Here is a 27396-nt window from a genome sequence, read left to right as displayed (position 1 = left end):
AGCCCAGCTCTCTGCCTCCACCATGATCCCCAGTAAGATTCTGGTCTACCATCACCCACCCAACAGCAGCAGCACAGAGGTTTACAAACCCACCAGGCGCCGCAGAAAGTCCCTGGGAGACTTGTTCCATAATGGCTACCGGGTGAGGTCTGGGCTCGCCAGCCCTGAGAAGGAGGAACAGCAGAACTTCTGGCAGTCTCTGGTGTCCTGCAGCAGGGTTTGCGCCTCTTGGGGTAAGGTCTCTCCCATCCCTGGCATTTATCCCCCCAGACATATCCCGTGTTTCTGGGCAGCCTCCAGGAGCAAGTGCCCTTCTTAGAGGCTGGATTTAGGGTGCTATCCAGTGGCCAAGTGATAGCCTTCTCCATTCCTCTTTGCTCGGCATACCCCTGAACTCAGATGTTTCCAGCCAGGCAGAAAATCCTGGCTTTCCTTTTTAGATGAATGTGGGTGGTCTCTAGGGCTCCCAAATGTTTTTGAGCTATTAAAGGATATATTTCAGAAATGTTGGAAAAGCTTGGCAAATGATGGCAATAACCTCCTTCTTACTTATTAAGTGGCAACAATTTTCAGTGAGTCAACATTTTTAGAAGAGGCTTTTGGAGCTATGAACAGTATTTTTTTTTTTTTAAGGGACAATGGTGCCATTTCTGCTTGCTTTCTCATGTCCTCATATCGGACCATGGGGACGCTGTCTTGCCTGTCTTGTGTGGTGCTTCATTCTTTTTACCCAGCAGAGATCAAAGAGGCATCCTCTGGGAAGATTCTTCTGTCTCAACAGTTTTCGGAGAGGGATTTGGTTTTCTTTGGTCATCCATAATGTATAGGAGTTTGAAATTAATGGCTTGAATTTACATTTCCAGACCTAAAGATCCCTGACTTAGAAAGAGATACCTTTCATCTCCAGAGAAGTTAGTGGTACCAGGAGCTTCTTTAAAATGAAGTATTGTCCCTTTGGAGCCCAACTGAGAATTCTGATGCAGATAGGCACAGCTCAGACTCCTTCTCTATTATCTAATTATGTACAGTGAAATTCCAATTAGGAAGCAAGTGATAGTTGAATCCTGGTCAATCCTCCCCAGCAGAACTGGCCTAAAAGGCTCCCTAGGACTGAAACATCTGCATGGACTTCACCTGGAGTCTAAATAAATATTCATGCTCCCTGGCTGGGACCGTGGGTGTCCTGGCTGGATTGTTACCTCCCCTCTACCTTCACTTCAGGAAAGAGCTGTTCCATGCTCTCAGACATCCAGCGTCGGTGAAGACTGCCATGAAAGCAGGTAGCGAGATGAGCAGGAAATGATAGGATCGTAAGCTAAGAGAAATAGACCATTTCCTGACGAAGAGTTGAGTAACTGAGTAATACTACAGGTTTTGGTATCCAGTCTTCTTACTTTCCTTTGGAAGGGTTTCTCATAAATCCAGTCATTCATTCATTCTCAGCAGTGAGCGCTTACTGTTTGCCAGTCATCGCTGCTCTAGAAGATGACAGACGCGGTGGTGAGCAGGTGCATGAGGTGCCTACTGCAGTCCCACTGACATTCTGTGGAGGAAAATGGGCACATAAACAAGCAAATAAGATCATGGTAGATAGTGATCGATACTCTAAAGAAGGGCAGGGTAATGGGGTGGTGGGCTTCAGATTGCCATTGTCCAGTTGAGCCTGCCTTGCCATGATTTAGGGGGAAGAACATTCTAGAAAGGAATGGAAGGGAAGGCCCTTCAAGGAGTAGAGGCACCGTGTGGGAAATGGGAGGAAGGGGAGAGTGGAAGTGGAATGAGTAGAGACCAGATCATATAAAGCCTTCCAGAGCAAAGTAAAGGATCTGCAACTTATTTGTAGTGAGAAGGCTCTTGGCCAGGGGTGATGTGATCTGACTGATGTCTGGAGAATGGTCGGAGGTAGGGTGGTGAAGCAGGAAGATGTGCTTGGGGCTGTCCGCCTAGCTAGAGGTAACAGTAGCTGGGACCAGGGTTCTGGCAGTGGGGAGGGAAAAGATGAGTTAGTTCATATATACTTAAGAGACCAAATCAACAAGATGTGCTTGTTTACTCAAAAAAATGTGTTCCTTTACTTTCTGGTTCCCCTTTTCAAATGGAAGTCTCTTGAGGTAGGAACCTGGTGCCTTCAGGGTTTAGAACAGTGAGAGACTGGTACAGAGAGGCTCTCACTGCTCATGTCTGGCATGAATGAATGAATGAATGAACGACAATCCCAGTTTGACTATCAATTGATGTTTAGTATCTGTCAGCCAGGAAGCAGGACTGGGATAAGGTACAGAACAGAATAGCCTGAACAATTACCAAGGGAAAAGGTTTGAAAAGGTCAGGCAGGTAAGCAGCCCCGTTTATAAAACACTAGTTCTGCCTGCAGGAACAAAAGCCCAGGGACGCTTGGGAGCGAGAAAGACGCCCCCTGCCCCCTCCCCAACTGGAAAGGAGAGGTTCCACTCACTCTGTTGGGGTTGACAAGCAACTGGGCCTGGAGCTGAGAGTGGGCGGTAGGACCTGGTGGCAGCAGCTGGGTGACGACCCTGGAGAAGGGGAGCACCCCGGAGAAGGGGAGCACCCTGGAGAAGCCTCCCTGTGATCTCATCTGCCCTGGTGGTACCCTGAGGACTCCTGGCCTCAGTGTGAGCTCTCTGGCTGTAAGACCAGACTATGACCTTGTCAGACACCAGAAAAATAACTGCTCTTCAGGATTTATGTGGGGGCAGAGGGATTGGAAAGGAGAGGGGTTTATTTGGAACTTTCAGCTTTTTGGATTTAAAGATTAAGGTGTTAAAGAGAATGGAAAGTAGCAAATTTGGAATAGACCGGCAGGCTTTCCAGCACAAGCTGGGAGGCATGGTTTGGGTATTTCCTGGGTCTTCTACTCGGATGGGACCTTGCTTACAGGATTATCCTGAGTGCTTTCTGCCCTGGGTTCATGGGAACCCTGAATGGTGAACGATTCATTATTTGCCTCCGTGTCCTTCAATCTCTGCTGGAATACCAGTGCGGCTTCCATCTGAGGAAGAGAGGAAGAGGTCTTAATTCCTTCACTGGTGTCACTGACCAGTGTGGAGATGCCAAGACACCTGTTCTCAGGACCATCCTAACCTGGTTGTTTGGGTCCTGAGTGCCAAGTCTGATTCTTTGAAGGGACAGCAGTGGCTGGGGGTCCTCCCTGTATGGAGCCACTGGCTTCAGGGTCCTGATTCTTGGACAGGGACAGAGACCTGATTGTTTGACAAGTCCTCAGAGTCAGAGGACTTGAGCTTGGTCCTGACTTGCCATCAACTTTACAGCAACAACTACAAATTACGAATAAAAAAATTTACATGTACCTATTACAGAAAAGTTTTTTAAAAAACTCAAGACAATTAATTTAAAAATCCTGCATCTTTAACATAACTACTGTCATTGTTTTATGCTTTCTTAGTTTTTGTTTTTCATGTATTTGAAGTTTTATAGTTTTATCATAGAGAACATGCACTTTATTTTTTTAATTTTTAAAAGATTTTTATTTATTTATTTGGGAGAGAGAGAGGTAGCGAGAGAGGGAACACAAGCTGGGGAAGTGGGAGAGGGAGAAGCAGGCTTCTCACTGAGCAGGGAGCCCGGGTGGCATCAGGACCTGAGCCAAAGGCAGATGCTTTGCGACTGAGCCACCCAGGCATCCCGAGAACATGCCCTTTATTTATGACTACTTTTATTTTTAATGTTTACTATTAGTTTTTTTTAATTGTGGTAAACAATATAGAACATAAAAATTTCCATCTTAACTATTTTTAAGTGTACAGTTGAGTGTGGTGTTAAGTGTACTGGCATTGTTGTGAGATGCATCTCCAAAACATGACATCTTGCAAATCTGAGACTCTTTGCCCGTTAAATAAACTCCTCTTTCCTTCACTCCTCAGCCTCTGGTAACCACCCTGCTGCTTTCCACACCCTGCTTCTTTAACTTAACACTATATCATAAGCATTTCTCCCGTTACATGATTCTCAAACTTGTATAATATCTCATGAAGAAGATGGACGATATTGAAGAAAATCTACATTTAGGTATTAAGCCTCTGTCTATTTTTCTTATTTAATCAGCAGTTTTACAAAGAATGTCTTTGTTTCCTGTGGCATTTCCCTATACTTTTTTATATTTCTTTAGACTATATTTCCAGAAATGGAATTAGTTTGATGCATAATGCAGAATAACTTTCTGAAAATGCTGAATGAATTGACAGTTGCACCATCAAATTATAAGGTTATTTCATTGTAAAGTCATCTCTAGAAGGTGAAACTCAGATATCCTACTAGTTAAGTAGAATAAACACAATGTTACTGTATTTTTGGTTAACTTGGATTTCTCTTATTTCAGTCGAGTCTAAAAATTTCTAATGTTAGCTTACTAGTTATCCTTACTATTTCATGATGTGCCTCTTTATGATTTTTCACCTATTTATGAACTAGGGGTAGGGTATTTTCCATACATGTTTTTGATATTACAAAGAGTTCATTCTTATTATATCATATTATTTTTAGTGTATGTTGTTATCTTATCTTCAGTGCTTTTTTTGACATACAGAATTTTGGTATTTTTATGGTGGCTGATCTGCTATTTATAGGTTTTTTAAGATTGCTTTTGCATCTGAGTTTACTATTCTTCCTCTCTGCAGAGAGATAATTAATACATAATTACATTTTCTTTCGCTTTTCTATGGCTTATTTATATTTCATTTCAATTCATCCCAAATTAATTTCAACAATGGCATGAGATGGCTCTTTCTATTGACCACCACCATTCACCAGTCCTTCCATCGTGAATGCTTAATGCTCACGTTCCTTCCGTTTGTGATGACTCCCTTTTCATACGTTCAGTTCTTCTCTATATAATACAGTCTGTTTTGCCTGCCTTTTTGTGATTTTCTTATTCTGTTGCTTTGTGGTCTCTAAATGGCCTCTGTGATTTCTGCATTTTGGGATTTGGTGAAGTTTCTTTGTGGCCTAATCCGTGGTCAGTGTTTGTGACTTTTCAGTGGTTTTTATTTCATTTATTTATTTATTTATTTAAAGATTTTATTTATTTGACAGAGAGAGATCACAAGTAGACGGAGAGGCAGGCAGAGAGAGAGAGGGAAGCAGGCTTCCCACTGAGCAGAGAGCCCGATGCGGGACTCGATCCCAGGACCCTGAGATCATGACCTGAGCCGAAGGCAGCGGCTTAACCCACTGAGCCACCCAGGTGCCCCTTCAGTGGTTTTTATTAAAGAAGGCGTGTTCCTAGTTTAATGAGTAATAGATGTGTCTGCCTACCCATCCTGGTAAATACATATGAATATATCCCAAGGAATTAAATTTACACAAATATTCTTTATTTGTGCTTATTTTTGGGTAGTTTCTGGAAAAAGAACATTAACATCTCCCACTGTGCTGTGGCATTGCCAATGTTTCTTGTTTGTTTGATGTATTCTTCTGATTTGTGTTTTGTATCTCAAAGGTATGTTTTTAGGTGTGGAAAGTTTTTTCATTGTTACACATTCTTGGCTGATATTCCTTTTATCAAGATCAGGAATTACTCTCTGTTTCTTTCATAATTTTTCATAGTAGCTGTCACTTTATTTAATACTATTATCACTTTTATTTGCCTCTTCTTTTGGTTAGCAGTTGTCTGGGACATATTTTTCAGGTTTTCATTTCTAACTTTTCTTTATATTTTGTTTTTAATATGTTTCTTCCAAACAGCATGCATCTGGAATGTGTTATTGATGGTTTTCTACTATCTGAGAGTCTTTGTCTTCTAATAGATGAATTTAACTCATTTGATTTTGTTGTGATGACTAATATAATAGGGCTGTTTTTGCTGTTACAATAATATTTTCTAATTAATATGCTTTTCTTTGGTTTCTTTTTTCATAATTCTTTTCCTTTAGTTGGATTGATCAATTTTTTTAGTTCTTTTTCCCCTCTAAGATTTTGAATTTGTGATTCCAAGTATATTCTTAAGTTTTTGATGCACAAACTTAAATTTTTCTGTTAATGTGTATAATTAATAGTATCTTCGCCTTGGGGTGCCTGCCTGGCTCAGTTGGAAGAGCACATGACTCTTGATCTCAGCGTTGTGAGTTTGAGCCCCATGTTGGGTGAAGAAATTACTTAAAATAAATAAACTTAAAAAATACAGTATCTTCCCCACAAGTAGGATGACAACTTTAGCTCACCTTTCTCACTTCCACTGCTGTCCCCCCTCCAAATCTACATCTTCCATGTAATATCATCCAGAGATTTTAACTTCGGGATCATTGTTATTATTTATTATGTTTTATAATACTCAGTCAACACATAAACTAATCAGTTCTTTTGATTCTTTTCCCCCATTGATTTTTGTATCTCATTACTTTTGTTTATTTGACAGACAGAGATCACAAGTAGGCTGAGAGGCAGGCAGAGAGAGAGGAGTAAGCAAGCTTCCTGCTGAGCAGAGAGCCCGATGTGGGGCTCCATCCCAGGACCCTGGGATCATGACCTGAGCCGAAGGCAGAGGCTTAAACCCACTGAGCCACCCAGGAGCCCCATGTATCTCACTACTTTTGGATTATTATTTTTTTTTTTCTACCTGGCTAAGTATGTCTTTCTTGGTTCAAAATGATTTCTCCTGAGAATTATGAAGATAATCTTCCTTCTTTCCTTTCATCCAGTGCAGCCAGAGGAATTATGACAATAATTTATTCTGTCATTGTTTTGAGGGCCTTGTATCTTTATTTATATTGAAATGTCACCATGATATGTCTACATTTGGGTCATTGAAAATTCATTCTGCTGCACAGTTAACAGACCTTTTCAACCTGAGGATGCAGGTCATTCTTTTGGCCTGGGAAACGTGATTCTAATGTTATTTTGCATTTTGCCTGCTTCCAATTGCCTTTATTTTCTCCTTCTAGAAATTCATTTAATAATATGTAATAAATATTGTATGTATGTTATATATAACTATGTGTGTGTATGTACACACACACACACACACAGTTACTCTATGTGCTATGCATATGTGAAATTATGTTTCTCAGCTCTGCCAAATTCATTTCCAACCGAATATCCACTTTTCATCTGCCAACATTTTTTGCTTTTCTCTTACGTGCTATAGTCTCTCTTCCCTTCTTTTCATCCTTGGGGGAGTCTAGTATTACTTTAATGAGGTTTTGAGAGGGGTCGGAGGTAAAGCATTCCGTTCAACCTGCTATGTTTAACCAGCACTATTATTGGTTTAACTAGAACCAGATTACTGTTTTAATCACTGATGAATTATATATATTTTAATCTACTGATGAATTATATATATTGGTATTTTATGTATATTGGTATTTTATGTGGAATTGTGGCAAAATTAACAAGTGAGATTGTTTTATTTTTGTGCTTTGAAAAGTCAGGGTTTTTTGCACCAGGTTGGTGTCTATTTTATAAAACAACTTTAGTAGTTTTCTTTTTTTGTATTATGGGTTAGTTTAGAATTTCAATGAAATGTAAATGTTTTAAAGAATTTAATAATAAATTACATGGCTGCAAAGTCTTTGAAAGGAAGATATTAGTAAATTTTCTATTTATATATCAACTATTACTCTATGGCTATTTCCCTTTTTGGTCGTATCAGCTTTCAAGTTTTACATTTCTTGGAAAGTCATCCCCTATTACTGAGGCTTGCAGTTTTATTAGTATAGAACTGGGCATGAATTTTTTTTCTATTTGCGTCTTTATTGGATCAGCCAGTACTTTATTTTATTTTGTTTGATTGTTGTCGTTTGTTTCCTTAAATTTTTTTTATCCCTTTTAATCTTTATTGGTTTTCTTATTATTCAGTTATAAACACTAAAATAGAAATCGTCTACCTCCACATTGTTAAGATGACTTTTCCGCTAAGCTCTTGAGCTAAATGCATTTTTTAAAAGATTTATTTATTGGGCGCCTGGGTGGCTCAGTGGGTTAAGCCGCTGCCTTTGGCTCAGGTCATGATCTCAGGGTCCTGGGATCGAGTCCCGCATCGGGCTCTCTGCTCGGCGGGGAGCCTGCTTCCCTCTCTCTCTCTCTCTGCCTGCCTCTCCATCTACTTGTGATTTCTCTCTGACAAGTAAAAAAAAAAAAAGATTTATTTATTTTGAGAGAGAAAAAACACATGCTGTGCAGGGTGGGATGGGGAAGGGCTGAGGAAGAGGGAGAGAGAATCTCAGGCAGACTCGCTGCTGAGCAGGGAGCCCGATGCTGTGGCTGGATCTCAAACCCTGAGATCATGACCTGAGCGGAAATCAAGAATCGGGCGCTCAGTTGACGGAGTCCCCCAGGCACCCCACGCTGAATGCATTTTTTATTTGTAGTCTCTTATTATACAATAGATTTCTTCTAACTTACAGTTAACAAGTATGCTCTTTAAAATTAATTTAAGTAGAGACGCAGCACGCTTGGTGGGTATCTTAATGGTTTTAGATTATTCAAGTGATTAATCAGGTAGGGAAATTTGCTAAGTATTTGAGAAAAAAAATAAAGCTTCATTCCATTCTGTTGACCAAAATAAACAAATACATCCAGGTAGATTCACAAGGTTAAAAGAATACATAGTCCTAAACCACAGGTTCCCACATGTGGCTGCAGTTTAGAATCATCTGGGGAATTTAAAATTTCTGACACCTAGGTTGTGCCCCAATTAAATCCGAATGTGTGGGAGGGGGAGACAGGTGTCAGTATTGTTTTAATATCCCTGGGAGAGTGCATTGGCAGCACAGTCTGAGAACCACTGCCCTGCAGCCTTGTTTTCTCAAAGTGTGGTCTCTGACCAAGAGCATCTGCACCATGTTAGGGCTGGTTAACTATGCAGAGTGTCAGGCCCCATCTCAGACCCTCGGAATCAGAACATGAATGTTAACAAATCCTAGGTGATCTGTGTGCATGTGGAATTTGAAGAGTGGGTTTCTGTTTTTTTTTTTTTTAATTTAAAAAAGGTTTTATTCATTTATTTGACAGAGAGCACAAGCAGGGGGAGCCGTGGAGGGAGAGGGAGAAGCAGGCTCCTTGCTGAGCAGGGAGCCCCCTGTGGAGCTCGATCTCAGAACTGGGGTCATGACCTTAACAAAAGGCAGATGCTTAACACACTGAGCCACCCAGGTGCCCCTGAATAGTGGTTCTCTAATGTCAGTGTAGCAATCTATTCCCCTTGGACTATTTATTTGAATAAAACTTTATTGGAATATAGCCATACCCACTCATTTACAACAGCCACACCCATTCATTTACACACATTTACAGCAGAGTGGGAACTTGTGAGGGATCCTAAAATATTTGCTATCTGCCCACTTACAGAAGGTTTGCAATGCTTCTCAACCTTGATTCGTTCCTCAGACTCCTCTCAGAGCTTAGAATTCCCTCTGCCTGGCTGAACCAGGACAACAAAGTCAGAATAGATGCAGTTACTAGTAATTCTTAAAACTTTCTAGGTGTTTGAAATATGCAGCCAAGGTTCAGAACCACTGCCTTAAATGTATAAAGAACGGTTGATGAATTTAAAAAATCTGTTTCTATGTTAGAGGCGGCCACTGTTAAATTTTAACAAAAAGAAACAGTGATGGGAGACTGATGAATCAGGTCATGTAACAAACTTTAGAATCTGAAAAGAAAAAAAAGAAAACCCCTCCTTAAGCAAAATTTTAGACTTAGAAAAATCCTTTAAACAACAATAGAAGAAGAATGATGAACTGTGGAAGATAATAGAAAGCATAATGTCCACAGCACAATAAAGCCCAGACATACATACATACATACATATATATAAAATATACACATATATATAAAATTTTTATTTACTTATTGTAGAAAGAACGATAGAGCATGAGTGGGGGGAGGGTCAGAAGGAGAGAGAATCCTCAGGCAAAATCTCTGTTGAGTATGGTGCCCGGGGCTGGGCTCCATCATGACCTGAGCCAAAAGCAAGAGCAGGCCACCTAACTGACTGAACCACTCAGGTACCCCAACAAAGCCCAGATATATTAATAAGATGAAGACACAGGTCATCTGGCAAAGGCCCCTATAAGGCACCTTAAAGAACAAGATAAAATGACTAATAATATATGAAAAATAATTGACTTCATTTGTTGACATGGACAAGGAACCTGGAGCAGTGATGCACTTCTATCTGGGGCCTTTCCATTGGTGAGGCTCCCTTTCCCTCCACCCTTCCTCCCTCCTTGCCGTCTTTCCTGTATCACAGTACTTAACCTGGTGGGCATGTGGGCAGATGACCATTTACACACTGGTAGAAATGCAAATTGCTAGCAGCCTTTGGCAAGCGAATCTCAGTGTTGAACGTGTTTACTTGAGCACTGATGTCTGCGGTTGGAACTGACTGGCAGAGGTCTGTGCCAGGGCCATGTTTCCAAGCTTGGGCTTTGTGCAGGAAGCCAGTTTTGAGTTGAGACCTGGCTCTGTTGCCTACAGACTGTGTGCTGGACACACTGTCTTGTCCGTTTATCTTTAGCTATTTTTCTTCTGTTGTACTTGTAAACTATATAGTTAAAGGTTTTGGCATGCAAGAAGTAATTAAGAATAGTAGACAATCTATAAGTGTAGATTTCATCATTGTCAACATCATTTTACCTCTAATTTAAAATAACAATAACATTATATATGGTGTGTGAGTGAGTGAATATGTGTGTGTGTGTGTGTGTGTGTGTGTGTGTGTGTGTCTTTCTGGACTTCTGTTTGTCTTGCTGATTTTTCTGTTGGGTTGTATACAATCCTACGCTTTTTAATTCTGTGGCTTTGCATGATGAAATTACCATTTACTGAGTACCTCCTATGTGCTGCCTGTATTATCAAAATACTTATTCTTCTCATATATAATCTCCAGGGTACCTTTTTAAAGTTGAAGTATAGTTAACATATATTAGTTTCAGGTATACAACATAGTGATTTGACAATTAAATACATCATGAAATGCTCACCATGGTAACTGTAGTTACCATCTGCCTTCATACAAAGTTATTACACTGTACTTCTCATCCCCGTGACTTATTTATTTTATAACTAAAAGTTTGTATCTCTTAATCTCCTTCACTGGTTTCTCCAGTCCCCCTTCTAGCCTCCCCTCTGGCAATTACCAGTTTGTTCTCTGTATTTATGAGTGTGTTTTTGTTTGTTTGCTTTGTGTTTTATGTTCCGTGTGTAAGTGAAATTATATAGTATTTATCTTTCTATCTGACTTATTTCACTTAGCATAATACTCTACATCCACTCATCTTGTCACAAATGGCAAGATTTCATTCTTTTTGACAGCTGAGTAATATTCTGTTGTATATATACGTGGGTATGGGTGTGTGATATATATATATATATATATATATATATATAATTTTATTTATCCATTCATCTATCGATGGCTACTTCAGTTGCTTCCATATCTTGACTCCTTGACTCCTGTAAATAATCCTGCAGTAAACATAGGATGTATGTATCTTTTCAAATTAGTGTCTTCATTTCCTTTGGGTAGATACCCAGAAATGGGATTACTGGATCATACGATATTTCTGTTTTTGAGGAAACTCCACATTGTTTTCCACAGTACTGATACCATTTTATATTTCCATCAACAGTGCATGAGGGTTCCCTTTTTTCCACATCCTCACTAATGCTTGTTATTTCTTGTATTTTTTTTTTTTTTTGTAATCATTCTGACAGTTGTGAGGTGATATCTCATCATGGTTTTGATTTTTACTTCCCAGATGATCACTGATATTGAGCATCTTTTCATGTGTGTGCTGGCCCACTATACGTCTTCTTTGGAAAAAGATATCTAATTAGGTCCTCTGCTCATATTTAAGTCAGATTATTTGTTTTCTTGGGTGTTGAGTCAAATGAGTTCTTTATATGTTTTGAATATTAACCTCTTTCTGACATCATCTGCAAATATCTTCCTTTCAGGAGGTTGGTTTTTTTTGTTCTGTTGATGGTTTCCTTTGCTGTGTAAAAGCTTTTTAGTTTGAGATAGCCCCATTGTTTATTTTTGCTTTTGTTTCCCCTGTCTGGGGAGACATATCCAGAAAAATATTGCTAAGACTGGTGTCTGAGAGATTATTGCCTGGGTTTTCTTCTAGGAGTTTTATGGTTTCAAGTTTCACATGTTGGTCTTTAATCAATTTTGAGTTTATTTTTGTGTATGGTATAAAAAAGTGGTCCAGTTTTATTCCTTTGTATGTAGTTGTCCAGTTTTCCCAGCACCATTTATTGAAGAGACTGTCTTTTCCCTGTTGTATATTCTTCCTTTGTTGTAGATGAATTGACCATACATGCATGGAGTTATTTCTGGGCTCTCTCTTCTGTTCCATTGATCTCTGTGTCTGTTTTTCTGCTGGTATCATACTATTGTGATTACTGTAACTTTGGGTGTATCTTGAAGTCTGAGTTTGTGATACCTTCCACTTTGCTCTTCTTTCTCAAGATTCTTTTGGATATTTGGTGTTTCCTGTGGTTCCATACAAATTTTAGAATTATTTGTTCTAGTTCTGTGAAAAACACTATTGGTGATTTGATAGGAATTGCATTGAATCTGTAAATTGCTTTGGGTAGGATGGGCATTTTAACCATATTAATTTTACCAGTCCATGGGCATGGAATATCTTTCCATTTATTTGTGTTGTCTTCAGTTCCTTTCATTAATATCTTATAGTTTTCAGAGTAGAATTCTTTCACCTCCTTGGTTAAATATATTCCTAGATATTTTATTCTTTTTCTTTTTTTTTTAGATTTTATTTATTTATTTGACAGAGATCACAAGTAGGCAGAGAGGCAGGCAGAGAGAGGAGGAAGCAGGCTCCCTGCTAAGCAGAGAACCCCATGTGGGGCTTGATCCTAGGACCCTGGGATCATGATCTGAGCCAAAGGCAAAGGCTTTAACCCATGGAGCCATCCAGGTGCCCTATTTTATTCTTTTTGATACAATTGTAATTAGGATTGTTTTCTTAATTTCTCTTTCTGCTATCTCATTAATAGTATATAGAAGCACAACAGATGTCTGTATATTGATTTTGTGTCCTGCAACTTTACTGAATTCATTTATCAGCTCTAATAGATTTTTAATGAAGTCTTTAAGGTTTTCTATGTATGGTAGTATGTCATCTATAAATAATGATGGTTTTACTTACCCCTAACCAATTTTGATGCCTTTTATTTTCTTTTCTTGCCTGATTCTTATGGCTATGACTTCCAGTAGTATGTTAAATAAAAGTGGTGAGAGTAGACATCCTTGTCATCTTCCTGATCTTATGGGAAAAGCTTTCAGCTTTTCACTATTGAGTGTCATGTTAGTTGTGGGTTTGTCATATATAGCCTTTATTATAATGAGGTATTTCTCTCTATACCTACTTTGTGGAAAGCTTTTATCATGAATGGATATTGAGTTTTTTCAAATGCTCTTTCTGCATCTATTGAGATGATCATACCATTTTTATTTTTTATTTTATTTATTTTTCAAAGATTTTATTTATTTGTTTGACAGACAGAGATCCCAAGTAGGCAGAGAGGCAGGCAGAGAGAGAGGAGGAAGCAGGCTCCCTGCTGAGCAGAGAGCCCGAAGCAGGACTCAATCCCAGGACCCTGGGATCCTGATCTGAGCCAAAGGCAGAGGCCTTAACCCACTGAGCCACCCAGGTGCCCTGATCATACCATTTTTATCTCTCATTTTGTTCATGTGATGTATCATGTTGATTGACTTGTGGATATTGAACCATCCTTGGAATAAATCCCACTTGATCCTGGTAAATGATCCTTTTTGTATTTTTAAATACAGTTTGCTAATATTTTGTTGAAGACTTCTACATCTAGGTACCTAAGGGATATTGGCATATACTTTTTTTTTAGTAGTATCTTTGTTTGGTTTTTGTATCAGGGTAATGCTGACCTCATAGAATAAATCTGGAACCATTCCTTTCTATTTTTTTTTAAAGAATAATTAGAGAAAGATAGTTATTAATTCTTTCACTGTTTATGGAATTTAACTTTGAAGCCGCCTGATCCTGGACTTTTGTTTATTGGGAGTTTTTTTAAATTACAGATTGAGTTTTGTTACTAGAAATCAGTCTTTTCTGATTTTCTTTTTTTTTTTAAATTACTTTTCAGTGTACTAGAATTCATTGTTTATGCACCACACCCAGTGTGCCCTCCACAATACAATACGTGCCCTCCACAATAGTAACCACCAGGGGTGCCCAACTTCCCACTCCCCGCCCCTTCGAAACCCTCAGAGTGTTTTTCAGAGTCCATAGTCTCTCATGGTTTTCTATTTCTTTCCTGTTTAGTCTTAGAAGACTATGTTTCTTGGGATTTATCCATTTTTCTTAGGTTATCCACTTTGTTGGTGTACAATTTTTCATAGTAATGTCTTATAATTCTTTGTATTTCCGTGGTATTGGTTGTCCCTTCTCCTCTTCCTTTTTTTTTGTTAAAGTTTATTTTTTAGTAATCTCTACACCCAACGGAGGTTTCAAACTCACAACCCCAAGGTCAAGCGTCATATGCTCTTCTGACTGAGCCAGCTGAGCACCCCTCTTCATTTTTCATTTTATTTATTTGCATTCTCTCTCCCCCTCTCTTTCTCTTTTTCAATGAGTCTGACTACAGTTTATCAATTTTGAGTATCTTTTCAAAGAATGAGCTCTTACGTTTCATTGATCTTTTCTGTTTTTCTATTGAGTCTCAATTTCATTTATTTTTACTCTGATCTTTATTATTTTCTTCCTTCTGCTAATTTTGTTTTATTTTTGTTGTTGTTCTTCTTCTTTTTCTAGTTCCTCCAGGCATAAGGTTTGATTGTTTATTTGAGATTTTTCTTGTTTCTTGAGATAGGCCTGTATGACTATATACTTCCTTCTTAGAACTGCTTTTGCTGCATCACAAAGATTTTGAACCTTTGTATCTTCAGGGTATGGGCCAAGAGATGAAGGTACTAAGAGTGGGTGGAGAGCTTCAGCTCTGGTAGAGTTGCAACAGAAGCCTCAGCCAATGCCATGTAGAGTTCTACAGCCACATGGTTCTTTAGGGTTGTCCTAAATGGAAACAGGGCAGCGAGTCTTTTCCCCACATCTGGTTATTGGGGGCCATCCCTGGCAAGTGTATAATCTTAGATGAGACCTCTTCATGAGTCAGGAAAGAATAAATATCTCTCTGGGGCACCTGGGTGACTTAGTCAGTGAAGCATCTGCCTTCAGCTCAGGCCACGATCCCAGGGTCATGGTATCAAGTCCTGCATCAGGCTCCTTTGTCAATGGGGAGTCTGCTTCTCCCTCTGCCTGCTGCTTCCCTTGCTTGTGCTCTTTCTCTGGCAAATAAATAAAATCTTAAAAAAAATTAAAAAAGAATAAAGATCTCCAAAGAAGGGACCTGGGATGTGCCTCATAGTATCCACTACAGCTCATGTGTGTTATTCATTTAATATAGTCTCAGATACGATATAGAAGTGTTTTATTAGGATTCTTATAGTTCATCATTAGTACCCCACAATATGTGAAGTACCTGTGCCCAGGTAATTCCAGCTTTCTAAACTAATACAGAGTACAGAAAATGAGAGAACCATCCATTTTAATTAGTTGTTGATATAATAGAGAAGTTTACTATTTCTTAATATTTAAAGGAACTCACTTGAATTCATCTGGATCTTTGTGGGGGCATAAATCATGGTTTTTGGCACACACATATTTTCTTCTTTACATCTTGGTCCTAGTCATTTTCTATTTTCCTGGAGTATCATTGTCTTTCAGAGGTTTTAAGTTTTAGGGAATAAATGGTAAGAATACAGTATTATAAAGCAAAGAAGATGAATGATTTGTCAATTAGCCATGCCCTTTCCACCTCTCCCTTTTCTTGGTCTCCTTTATGGAATTTGAGTTGCTGTCTGTGCTTCTATAGGACATCTCTGGGTACAGCAGAAAGACCATTGTTTATGACTTTTCCCTGGTTAGGGGGCTTCAGATGTCCTAAGGGTGTCAGCCCTCCCCTGTGAGCCCTCAGTACTCATGGCTCTTTTCTTCAGGGAAAGACCACCCTCCTTGGGCGGTCTCCGTGTTCTGAATGCAGAGTATGTACCTTTAACTCTCTGCTCATTCTTTTTCTTTTCTTTTCTTTTTTAAAAGATTTTATTTATTTATTTGACAGAGATCACAAGTAGGCAGAGAGGCAGGCAGAGAGAGAGGGGAAGCAGGCTCCCCACTGAGCAGAGAGCCTGATGTGGGGCTCGATCCTAGGACCCTGAGACCATGACCCGAGCCGAAGACAGAGGCTTTAATTCACTGAGCCACCCAGGCACCCATCTGCTCATTCTTTTTCAAAAGGCTATTTATTTATTCAGCTCAGGTGGATATTTACCAAGCACTCACCTTACTCCAGGCTCTAATTCAAAGCCACAAGCAAAGCAGACACCAGTTCCTCCCCTCAGCCCACTGATGTTATGGATAAGGAGTCAGAAAGTAAATCACTTAGGTAAAGAAGACGCTAGTGCTTCCTCATGCTGTGGAGAAAAGTGAAGTGGGCACAAAGAGTAAGAATTTGGAGGGGGGCCGGCAGAGATGGATAACAGAAGAAGGCATCCAGGTTGGAAGGAGGCTAATGCCGGGAGATGGAGGAGGCCATCAGATCCGCAAGGAAATGGGGTGGTGTTGCTTTATAGGCCCTTGGAGGACTTGGACTTTTGACTCTGTGTGAAATGGGGACCTTGGAGGATTTTGAGCAGAGGGGAGTCATGATCTATTATATTGTTTACCAGGTTCATTCTGGCTGCTGTGCTGAGAATCGGCCAGCGGGGTCCAGGGCAGAAAGCAGGGAGCTGAAAGGTCCATGCTTCAGATGACTATCTCTGTAGGCAGTTTGGCTTGTTTTTCTTTCCTGTACATTGGTAATCTTCTAGTGTCTCCCTGCTTTTCTATAGGCAAAATACTCAGATCTAGATCTACAGTTCACCTCTGGCAAGACTAGAGGAACTACAGCTGCTGCATTCACTGTTTCCTACCCTTACTTCCATACAGCTCCCTAACAAGGGAAGCTTTTATTCTATTATACATTTATGAGTCACTTTAAAATGTGGGAGGCTGCAGACAAATAATAGAGGACGCAGCAGTATCACCTACAGTAAAAAGAAAGAAATCCAGTTCAAAGTTTGTTTTCTATTTTTGTTTCCATAAATGAAGAAAAATATATGCAAATATATATATATACATAAATATATATTTACATATATACTATATATGTAATATATGTACCATATATACTACATATGTAATGTGTTATATATTGTATATGAGATATATATGTGCGTATATATGCATACACTGGATTTTTAGGCTGAAGCAATTAGCAGCTAATATGACACTAAAACATCCTTCTGTGTCCTTACTGGTTTCAGTGCTGCTAGTCTTCTATCTCAAATTTCTCAATGTGTCACTTTATCTCCCAGCAGTGTGTGCTGATGATGCTGGACTGAGACCAGCCATCCGGTTGGGCTGGATGCTTAGGATCAACAGTAGAGTTTATTACAAGTATACCTCCCAGCCTCTGCCACTCAATTCTGATTTAATAAGGCTTGAGAACTTTGAAAATATTTTGCACAAGCAATATATTTTCTGGGAGGTCCTGGGCTTTTGAAGACATTTTTTGTTTTTATTTTTATTGTTGAACAAGTGCTTGACAGGCATAAAAGTCTTGGGCCAAATTCTCCTTGTCTTAAGAGTCTGAGTGTTGGGTGCCTGGGTGGCTCAGTGGGTTAAGCCGCTGCCTTTGGCTCAGGTCATGATCTCAGGGTCCTGGGATCGAGTCCCACATCGGGCTCTTTGCTCAGCCGAGAGCCTGCTTCCTCCTCTCTCTCTCCGCCTGCTTCTCTGCCTACTTGTGATCTCTCTCTGTCAAATAAATAAATAAAATCTTTAAAAAAAAAAAAAAAAGAGAGTCTGAGTGTTGCCCATTGTCATTTATATCTACTATCACATCGTGTTGTCTTTGTGGTGTTCATGGTGACCCTCTCCCCACCCTGACACTTTGTTTTTTAATTTATGTTCATACTTAAAATTTGAAGAAAAGACTCTGGACGTGAGTTTCTAAGAGCTGGTCATTCATTTTGGCTCTTACTCTCCAGTCCTTTTTCCCTTTCTAGAAAGTTCTTTTCAATTATGTCCCGCCCATTACTTAGGATCTACAGGTTGTTTGTACTTCCTTTTGGAACATGTTTTATTCATAAGCTGGATTTCTGTGATCTCCCCTCCATTTCCATTTTCTTAGATTTCATCCTTTTTTCTCCCTTTTCCTTATGTTCTCTGTGTTCTGGGATTATTTCTCAGGTTTGTTCTCTGCAGCGTTCGGCTGCGTTAAGTGAACCTTTCATCAGTTCTGTTAGGACTGTGTTTCGGCTCCTGGGCCTTCAGTTCATCAACATCCCCTCTCATCTCTGCACTTTCTGGTTTAATAAAAGTAATATAAATATCATTTGGCATAGAAGGCCAGCGTCTTCTGAGAAAATCTTCTGTTCATGAAGGTAAATCCCTTTTAGATGAGAAATTTCCCTTTTGAGCTATTATCCCTTTCTTCCTCTTGTGCAATAGGATTTTTCCCCCCTCCGTGGGCTTTGCGTTAGTCCTTCCTTGTCCCCTAATGCTTGAACAGGGCGAAATCTAACCGGGCCCAAAGTGGAGCCATAGAGTGGAAAACTTCGCATCTGTCTGCTTTCCTTGACTCATTGCAGTGACTCTTCCCACTGCTTCCTGCCTCACATATGGGGGCAGAAAAAAGTCTCACCCATCAGCCAAGAGCTGCCTGTCAACAATTTAGCCCACCTTGGGCTTAGTACTGCACTTGGCATGTGGGGGCACTCGACAAAATGCTTTCGGAAAATCTGTACAAGAAAATCCCCTTAGCAAAGTGTGTGATATTGAAACTCTCTCAAAGCTGTGATAATCAGCATTTTTTCAGTAATTCTCTTACATGATGGCCAAGCATGAAAACCCCATGAGTGACTCAGAATGTTTTTGACTCATGAATTTGATTTCAACGAAATATATTTTACTCCAGGCTATTAAAACACAACAATAATTTATATTTTCTCTAATCCTGGATGGTATCTTCCTTCCTGGTACCTGTCCCTCTTCTGCTGTCTAGAAATGCTGGCTCTTGGTTTCCATTCAGCAGAGGTTGCCAATTTAGAAAGGACAGGCATTTATCTTGATGCTTAGTAAAAGCGGAAATATATATGTTTTGGATCCTGAAGTTATGAGGTGTGAGATCTTACCAATTTGACTTTTTTTTTTTTTTTTTGATTGGGGGAGAAATTGAGAAAATGGATCTAGAAAATGGATCACACTGTAGCCTTTACTCTTCATTTTATCAGGTGAAGATAAAGTTTAAAAAAAAAAGAAATCAAAGACATCAGGTTATCCGATTTGTTTGTAATCTGCTCTTAGCATAAAGGTTACCTGGCCCCATTCCCAGTGTTTTTCAGAGACAAAATCCTCTCAAAAGAGTAGGCAACTTAGGAACAGTGCTTTAAATCTGAGATGAGCAAAGGAGAAGCCTCGTTTAACGGGGCTTTCCCCACCGGACCTTTCTCTGCGGGGGCTCAAAACAGGCCTCCTTTAATGAGAAAGTTTACCAGCAGGGATTAAACCAGTCAAGAATCCGAATGAAGGACTATGACCAAGGTACGGGATGGTTTAATCGTCTGTAAGAACTTCAGATCCCTTCGACCCTGGCAGCTGTAGATCAAACGGCTGAGTGTGAACATTAAAACCACGCAGTGAGAATAATGTGTCTCTATTTCATTTCTCTTTCCAGGTTTGAGATTTTTAAGAGCTCTCAGACTGATACAGTTTTCAGAAATTTTGCAGTTTCTGAATATCCTTAAAACAAGGTAAGATGTCCTTATTCACATTTTTTTTCCCCCTCGTTCTGGCCCCCCACACCAGTTTGTACATATCGGGTGTTTTTGTTTTCATCACCGCAAGCTGAGAGTTCTGTTAGTCTCAGAAAGAGTGATCTCGCACAGAGGTCTGGAGAAGGCACAGAGTAGGGCTCGGATTGCTCTCTTCTGCAGGGCTGGGGACTGTCTGGTGAACAGAGAAATAGCTGTGCATGTGGGGAAGGAGACAGTTTTGGGGGGCTGTGCAGGTTGCTTGGAAATAGGCCACAGCATCCTGGAGAGACAGTGCCCAGTGGATGAGAGATCGAGCAACTCACTGATTGGGAAGTCCTTGCTTGCGGGTTCTAAATCGCCCCTTTATTACATCACTAAATAAGAAATTGAACCTGAACGTAAAAGCAATGGAAGCAGTGCTCTTTGAGAGGCAATCACAAGCCTCATACGGCAAACAGAAAATCATTTCATTTCAAAGTACATTTTAGATGTTCACTTTATAGCCACGGTAGTCCCTGGGGCTTGCTCTGTGAATTGCCTTTTGGGGAATACCTAAAACCTCCCGCCGAATGTACCATGACTACTTCTGTTAACTGTGTTATGATCTGGAAAACACTACTGGACCAGGAGGAAAAATTCCCCAGAGACCCCTTTCCAGATGACCTGCGGGTTTGCAGAGCTGGCCCGAAACCAGGCTGCCTTGATGAATAAACTAATAAAAGAGGTTAGACGTCCTCTAATGGAGAATAAGTATAGGCCATAAATTTCTCTTGTAGGAAATTACACTTTAAGAAGCTCACTGCTAATGTTCCATTTCCTCTGAGGTTGACGTGTTTGATAAATGATTAAAAACAGGACACTTCTGGATTTTGTGATTTATAATTAATACACCTGCATTTCGGGGGCCTTGGAGTGAGCCTTGTTTTCCCAGTCCCCGAGGCTGGGACTCAGCTTTCCAAACCTGTCACAGCCGACACATGCGGCAGGTCTTTGGCCTCCATCTTTGGGGTTTGCATGTTTTGTTTGTTTATTTATTTTTTATTTTTTAATTTTTTTTAATTCCACACTGGTGTCTTCTCACCAACTCTTCATGCGCATGTGGGGTAAATCCACTTCCTGTTATCCAAGGTAAAAAGCAAACGAGCATTAACCACAATAGGAGTCCTCTCTAAGCGGGTCCCCACTACTCTGCACTTACATTACCCTGGTATGAGTGTTTATTGATGTTCCATTTAATAGTATGTAGTATGCCTAAGATAGAGTGAATATTGTTACTTTTTGTATTTCTTCTGAGTGACAGTAACCTTTTTTGGTTCCTTCTAATTTTTTATGGGTCTTGGGGGCAATGGAATCTACTCCTGAAATTAGAAGTATGGATAAGCTAGTGACCCTGATGCTTACCTGCGAAACTATATTTTTTTATATTTTGCCCTGCTAAACTGTATTTTTTAGGGTAGAACCAGTGTGTACCCAGGGCCATGTGCAGGAAATGTATTTAAGAGACACTTGTTTTTTCTGGTGGGGAAGGCTATGTGGAGTTAACCACATTCGCGAACATGCTGTAACGCCCCTTGTTCCCTGGTTTGTGTGTACACCATAAATTCGGGGGCTTTTAATTCTCTGACACCAGTGTTTTAAGAATGTGCCGTGACTCCAAGGAATAACGTGGAAAGAAAACTGTATTCTTGTTTTTCTTGCATTCTGTATGGATCGTTTTTGGACTTGGGAAGACTATAAGCCAGGTGAATAAAATATCTTTCCTTGGACTTTTGTGAAGAGACCCATCAATTTCCCATTCCTTGGAGAAGCTTCCTCTCCTTTAGGTGCAGGAAATAGCACCAACATGCCGACCGATAACCCCACAGTTAGGCTGTTTCATTCTCCTTGAGCACAGGGGAGAGAGCGGAAGCAGCCAGCTAGGGCAAGTTGGGGGAGGGCAGTCTTAGGGAGGAGTCCCAGAGTGACAGGCTGCTGGGGGTCTGCTCTCTGGAGGTCCAAACAGCATTTCCCTAGCACCCTACTTTCCCACTCAGTTCAACTCTTTCTATGGTAGAGGCGGTTTTGAGCATAACCCCACAACTTGGGTTGTGTCGGTTCCTGGTGCATGTGTGGGTGATTGAGTTAATTCAACAAGCCTGAATTGAGTGTCCATTCGTACCAGAAGCCAAGCAGGGGACCAGGGTAGCATCCTGCTCTCAGAGAGTACAAGAGGAGGGAGAGCCAGCAAGACCTGTGGTGGGCTGGTGCTGGAACACAAGTATACCGGGCGGGGGGGTGGGGGTTGGCGGTGAGGTACAGAGGAGAGGAATGACATCAGGCTTGACATGAGTATGGGCTGGTCAAGGCTCTTCTTAAGGAAAAGGGGTTGTCTTAGGTGAGCTTCTGAGTGTTATCCAAGTAAGGCTGGGCTTGGGCAGGTGAGGGCCAGAAACCTCCAATCACTGAAGTGACAAAAGCACACAGGTGAGAGAAATGGTTCCTTGGGGGCTCTTTGAGTAATCCTGCCTGTGCTCTTGGATACTGGGGGCTTTGTGCCAGGAAAACAAAGATGACGTTAGGAGGGCAGGCTAGGGCTAGATCCCAGGCACAGAAGGAAACTTGACTGAATTGGAAGGACTTAAAATAAAACTTAAAAAAGTTCTTAATTGTAAGAAACGTGACTTAATTGTAGAGCCTTTACATCAACTCTGTGAGCCCCTTCTCTCTTTGGATGCCTGGCTAATCTCAGCTTCTTCCCTCTGTGGATCCCTGAGCCCAGATCCTGAAGGCTCTGATGCTGAGAAGAGGAAGCCTTGGTTTTTATAGGGCTTTGGACGCAGAGCTTATTTCCTGGTGACTCCTCTGTACTCTGCTGTGTTCACGGTGACCTTCCAGGAGTGTGGGTGCAGCCCTGGAATCGCCTTTAGGGGGATTTTGTCTGGCTTTCTCAGGTGGCCCCCACTGATCTGTGGCATTAGGAAGGGACAGAGACGTTGCAAATGTGATTTGAAATAATGGCTTGAAATTGCAGTTTCATTTTCTGTCCTTTGGCTGCTTTGCTTGGCAAAGAGCTGGAAGAAACAGAGCAAAGAAGTATATGGGGGAGAGAGAGAGAACTAAGTGGGCAGCAAAGGAAACCAGAGTGAACAGGATGACAGAGAAAACACAGATGAAAGAAACAAGTCACAGTGATGGGACAGCATCAGGGCCATTCTTTAAACTGCCAGCTAATGGGGGGAGGGGTAGTGGCTACCTTCTCCATGTCTGGAAAATGGCCTGTTGAAGGGAACAGAGTCCCCTCCATGTCTTTGTCCAAGTTTTTGGCAGTGCATCAGTGACCCTGCTCCCTGGCGAGCAGACTCACCGAGGAGAGGGTGTGTAGTTATTCTGCACCAGAGCAAAATAAGGAGCTCGGTTTTAAAGGCTGTCATTCTGCGTCTCACTTGATGTGTATATGTTGATGATGAAAACAGGGGACAGCCAACAATTTGTTTCAAAAGACAGTGGCCTTACTAATTATTAAAGTAGACTGTGCTCGGGCCTTGTGGGTGGCTCATTCGGTTAAGTGGTTAAGCGTCCAACTCTTGATTTCAGCTCAGATCAGGATCTCAGGGTTGTGGGATTGAGCCCTGTGGGAATGACCCCAGGCTCTACACTGGGTGGGGAGCCTGCTTGGGATCCGCCCCTCCCTGCCCGCTGTCCCTCCCCACCCTGTGCTCTCTGATAAGATCTAGAAAAGCATAAAGTGTAACTTCCCCACCCCCCACCTGTGATTGAGACAAACATTACGAGCATTCTCCCATGTCACTTTTATTTCCCTCAGACTATTCTATGGTGCATGTGCACTGTTGTTTACTTAGCCCACACATTTGGGGAGGGCATTTGGAGAACTAAAATCATGGTACTACAAATATGACCTTGGAAACGTCTCCAAGGTTAAGTTCTTTAAAAAGTGTGTTCATTATGGAGATGGGTTCATTATGGTGGGGTTGTCCAGGTGAAGGCCACACCGTGAAGGCTCCTGGGCTTCACAGATTTAACTCGGACAGTGAGAGGGGATCACTGAAGGGTTTAAGTAGGACAGGAATGTGGTCAAATTTATGTTTTAGAAAGATCGACTAGTTCACCAATTGTATGATGGGTTTGAGGCATCTAAAACTGGAGACCATTAGACCATTTGGGGCAGTTGTCCAAGCACGTGGTACCAGGAAATGGCCCTGAGCCGTGCAGCTCAGGGTGGAGAGCAGGAAGAGGGGTGGAGAGGTAGGTAAGGGGCAGAAGGGACAGAACTTGATTTTGCTTATATTTCAGCCCAGTCATCTCAGTGTGGTCTCAGGAGTTGACTTTTCGGGGGTGGATACCTTGCATCTGTCCAGCAGAGGTAACAATAAAACAAAATAAAGCCACTGACACCTGGCTGTGCACTCAGCCACAAAGGAGGAAAACAGTGGACAAGCCGAGCAGGGACAGATTTGCCCTGTTTTGTAGAAAGTGAATGACATTTTTCAGTGTTAACCAGAACGTGTCTTAATAAATACAGTGAGGGCAAAGACAGCGCACGCTAGCTCTGGGTTTGTCGCTATGCTTTCAGAAAGAGACAGACTTTCTCTCTTCCAGCATGTGCGTGGTCCTGGAAAGATCTCCCATCTGCAGGAACAGAAAGATATCTGAGCATTCACTGTATCCAGTCATGTAAATTTCTCTAATGACTATTGAGAACTCATGAGTTGGGGACCCAGAAATGATTGCAGACAACATAAAAATGATTTTTTTCTTTTTTTAAAATTTAATTTAATTTTTTTCAGTGTTCCAAAATTCATTATTTATGCACCACACCCAGTGCTCCATACAATACGTGACCTCCTTAATACCCACCGCCAGGCTCACCCAACTGCCCTCCCCTCCAAAACCCTCAGTTTGTTTCTCAGAGTCCACAGTCTCTCATGGTTTGTCTCCCCCTCTGATTTTCCCCTCTCACTTCTCCTTTAGATGAGTTAGGTTCTCATGACAAGGCCCCGAGTCCATTCTTCCCTCAAGGCAAGAGAAAGGGGCTTAAGTGTGAATGGTTCCAATATTCTAACTATTCTAACCACTGGGAAGTTCGTGTTTGGCTCAGACCCGTGACCTTGGTTACAAACCTATGCCTATTTCCAGTGACCCTTTTGCCATACAGAACACACAAACTTAACCCTGCTACCCTCTCCCTCCTCCCAAGGAGCCCTGTGCGACCTGGTAAGGTTCAAATTTCAGAGTAGAGAGAAAGTCCACTAAGACTTAATCTTGCATCCTTTTCACAGGGCTTTTAGATGATTGGTTGTACAGTTTAATTTGGAAAGCAAATTCCTGGTGCTAGCAATCTGTAATGATGTTAATGCCATAAAAATAATCAGGTTTCAGTGTTGAATATGGACGCTTTCCGCGACAATGATGAACCGTTCTACGCACAGCAAGAATTCCCTTAAGCACTATTAATAGCATTATGACAGTTATTTAGAAATTAATAATCATCGTATTTAGGTTGTTTTTCCAAAGCACCAAGAGGCTCAGAGGCTACAATAATTTTAATATCTCAAGAGGGCTCCGGGGGCGCCAGGATGGCTCAGTGGGTTAAAGCCTCTGCTTTCGGCTCAGGTCATAATCCCAGGGTCCTGGGATCGAGCCCTGCATCAGGCTCCCTACTCCGCAGGGAGCCTGCTTCCTCCTCTCTCTCTGCCTGCCTCTCTGCCTACTTGTGATCTCTGTCTGTCAAATAAATAAATTAAAAAAAAAAAAAAAAAAAGAGGGCTCCGTATGGTGATTGGTCAGGCACTGCTTTGTTCGGGTTCCAAGGATCTGGGAGTGTGCAGGCAAACCAGCTTGGTATTTAATTATCCTTTTGGAAAATGAACAACATGGATTTTCTTTGACGTACAATGGGGTCACATCTGGATGAACCCATTGTAAGTTGGAAATACCCCAAGTCAAAGATGCACTTGTTGCACCTGATGTCTGGAACATTGTAGCTTAGCCTAGCCTACCCTAAATGTGCTCAGAGCACTTAAATTGGCCCACACCTGGGCCAAACCATCTAACTCAAAGCCTCTTAAATAATCAACTGCTGACTATCTCACGTAACTTACTGAATACTGTACCAGAAGTGAAAACCAGCGGTTGTGTGTCGGTTTTGGGCTCTGGTGGTCACGTGGCTGACTGGGGGCTGCAGCTCACTGCCACTGCCCAGGGTCGCAAGAGAAGTCATGCTGCCTATCGCTAGTCTGGGAAAAGACCAAAATTCAAAACACAAAATCTCGTGTCTCTGAAGGCATGTGGCTTTCACACCGAGAATGGTATAAGTTGAATGCTTGTGAAGTCGGGGACCATATGTACATGCTTCTCTGAGAGGCCACCTGTTCCTCATCTGCTTCTCCCTCTCCCGTGTTAGCTCACACCTTGGAGGACTCACAAAGTAGAGGAGTGTGCCCGAGTTTGCTTTCCTACTGAGAAACTAGTTGATGTTCCAGCTGCAACAATGAACTGGAGTTCTCTGGCTATCAGAGTTTCTGCTTCTGATAGCTCATTGGGTGGATGCCCTAGATCCATACATTTTATTTCTACTCTGACAGTCTCTGGGTGGGAGAGGTGGGGGCTTGTTTTTCTAGAGCGAGAATGCTCTGGAAGTCCAGTGAGTCGGCCTCTGGGGTTGACAGGCTGCTCTAGGGAACAGAAAGGCAAGAATTCTGGTATCTCTCTGCTCTCAGGAGAGGCTGAAATAGAAGATTTTAAACATTATTTTGGTGAATTGGTGATTTCCATTCACAGCTTTAGAAACTACCTAGAGATGGTTGCATGACCCATGGTAACATCTGGGAAGAGAGACAAAGGCCAGGGTTTAGCAGATCTGTGCTTGTCCTTGTAAATGCCAGGTCCATCCAGAACCTGCAGAGCCATGGAACTAAGCATCCTGCTGAGCAGTTGGTGGTGGTACAGGATCCACCCTCTTTTCTTAGGTAGAAATGGTCCCAGACCTACTTTACAGACTCGATCAATTGTTAGATTCTCCGAGAACAATTTGGATTTTACCCCTCCCGTCGTGAGCAGATGGCTTTAATTGTGAGGGACAGACTCTACTTTGAACCAGCCTTGATAATGATGGGGATTCAAGACAGAATAGACATGTCTAGATCCAGGGGTTCAAAGTCTCCCATCAGGATTCTGCTTTTCTCTTTATCCCTTCCAGGTCACGTTCCAAGGCAGGCTTTCTCTAGGGCAGATGGCCTTCCAGAGCCCCAGACTTATACTTTTTTTGCACCTGAATCTCAGAAGGAGTCAGATTCTTTCTCTCCCACTCCATTCCTTAAAAATGCTTCCGATAGGGGCGCCTGGGTAGCTCAGTAGGTTAAAGCCTCTGCCTTCGGCTCAGGTCATGATCCCAGGGTCCTGGGATCGAGCCCCACATTGGGCTCTCTGCTCAGCAGGGAGCCTGCTTCCTCCTCTCTCTCTCTGCCTGCCTCTCTGCCTACTTGTGATCTCTGTCTGTCAAATCT

At 41.4% G+C, this 27396-nt stretch overlaps 1 protein-coding gene across 8 annotated transcripts in view; it reads left to right on the top strand.

Annotated features, from left to right (window-relative positions):
* The window catches only part of KCNMA1 (potassium calcium-activated channel subfamily M alpha 1), a 725872-nt gene that overhangs the window by 466436 nt on the left and 232040 nt on the right, over positions 1–27396 (top strand). For all 8 annotated transcript variants that reach the window (XM_059397886.1, XM_059397885.1, XM_059397883.1 and 5 more), the window contains exon 6: positions 19816–19891. In XM_059397886.1, coding sequence (XP_059253869.1) covers positions 19816–19891 — 76 coding nt within the window. The remainder of the gene's footprint in view (positions 1–19815; positions 19892–27396) is intronic.

Source organism: Mustela nigripes, chromosome 4 (assembly GCF_022355385.1).
Source record: "Mustela nigripes isolate SB6536 chromosome 4, MUSNIG.SB6536, whole genome shotgun sequence".
NCBI classification, from domain to species: Eukaryota; Metazoa; Chordata; class Mammalia; order Carnivora; family Mustelidae; genus Mustela; species Mustela nigripes.
This window is presented reverse-complemented; position numbering and strand designations above follow the sequence as displayed.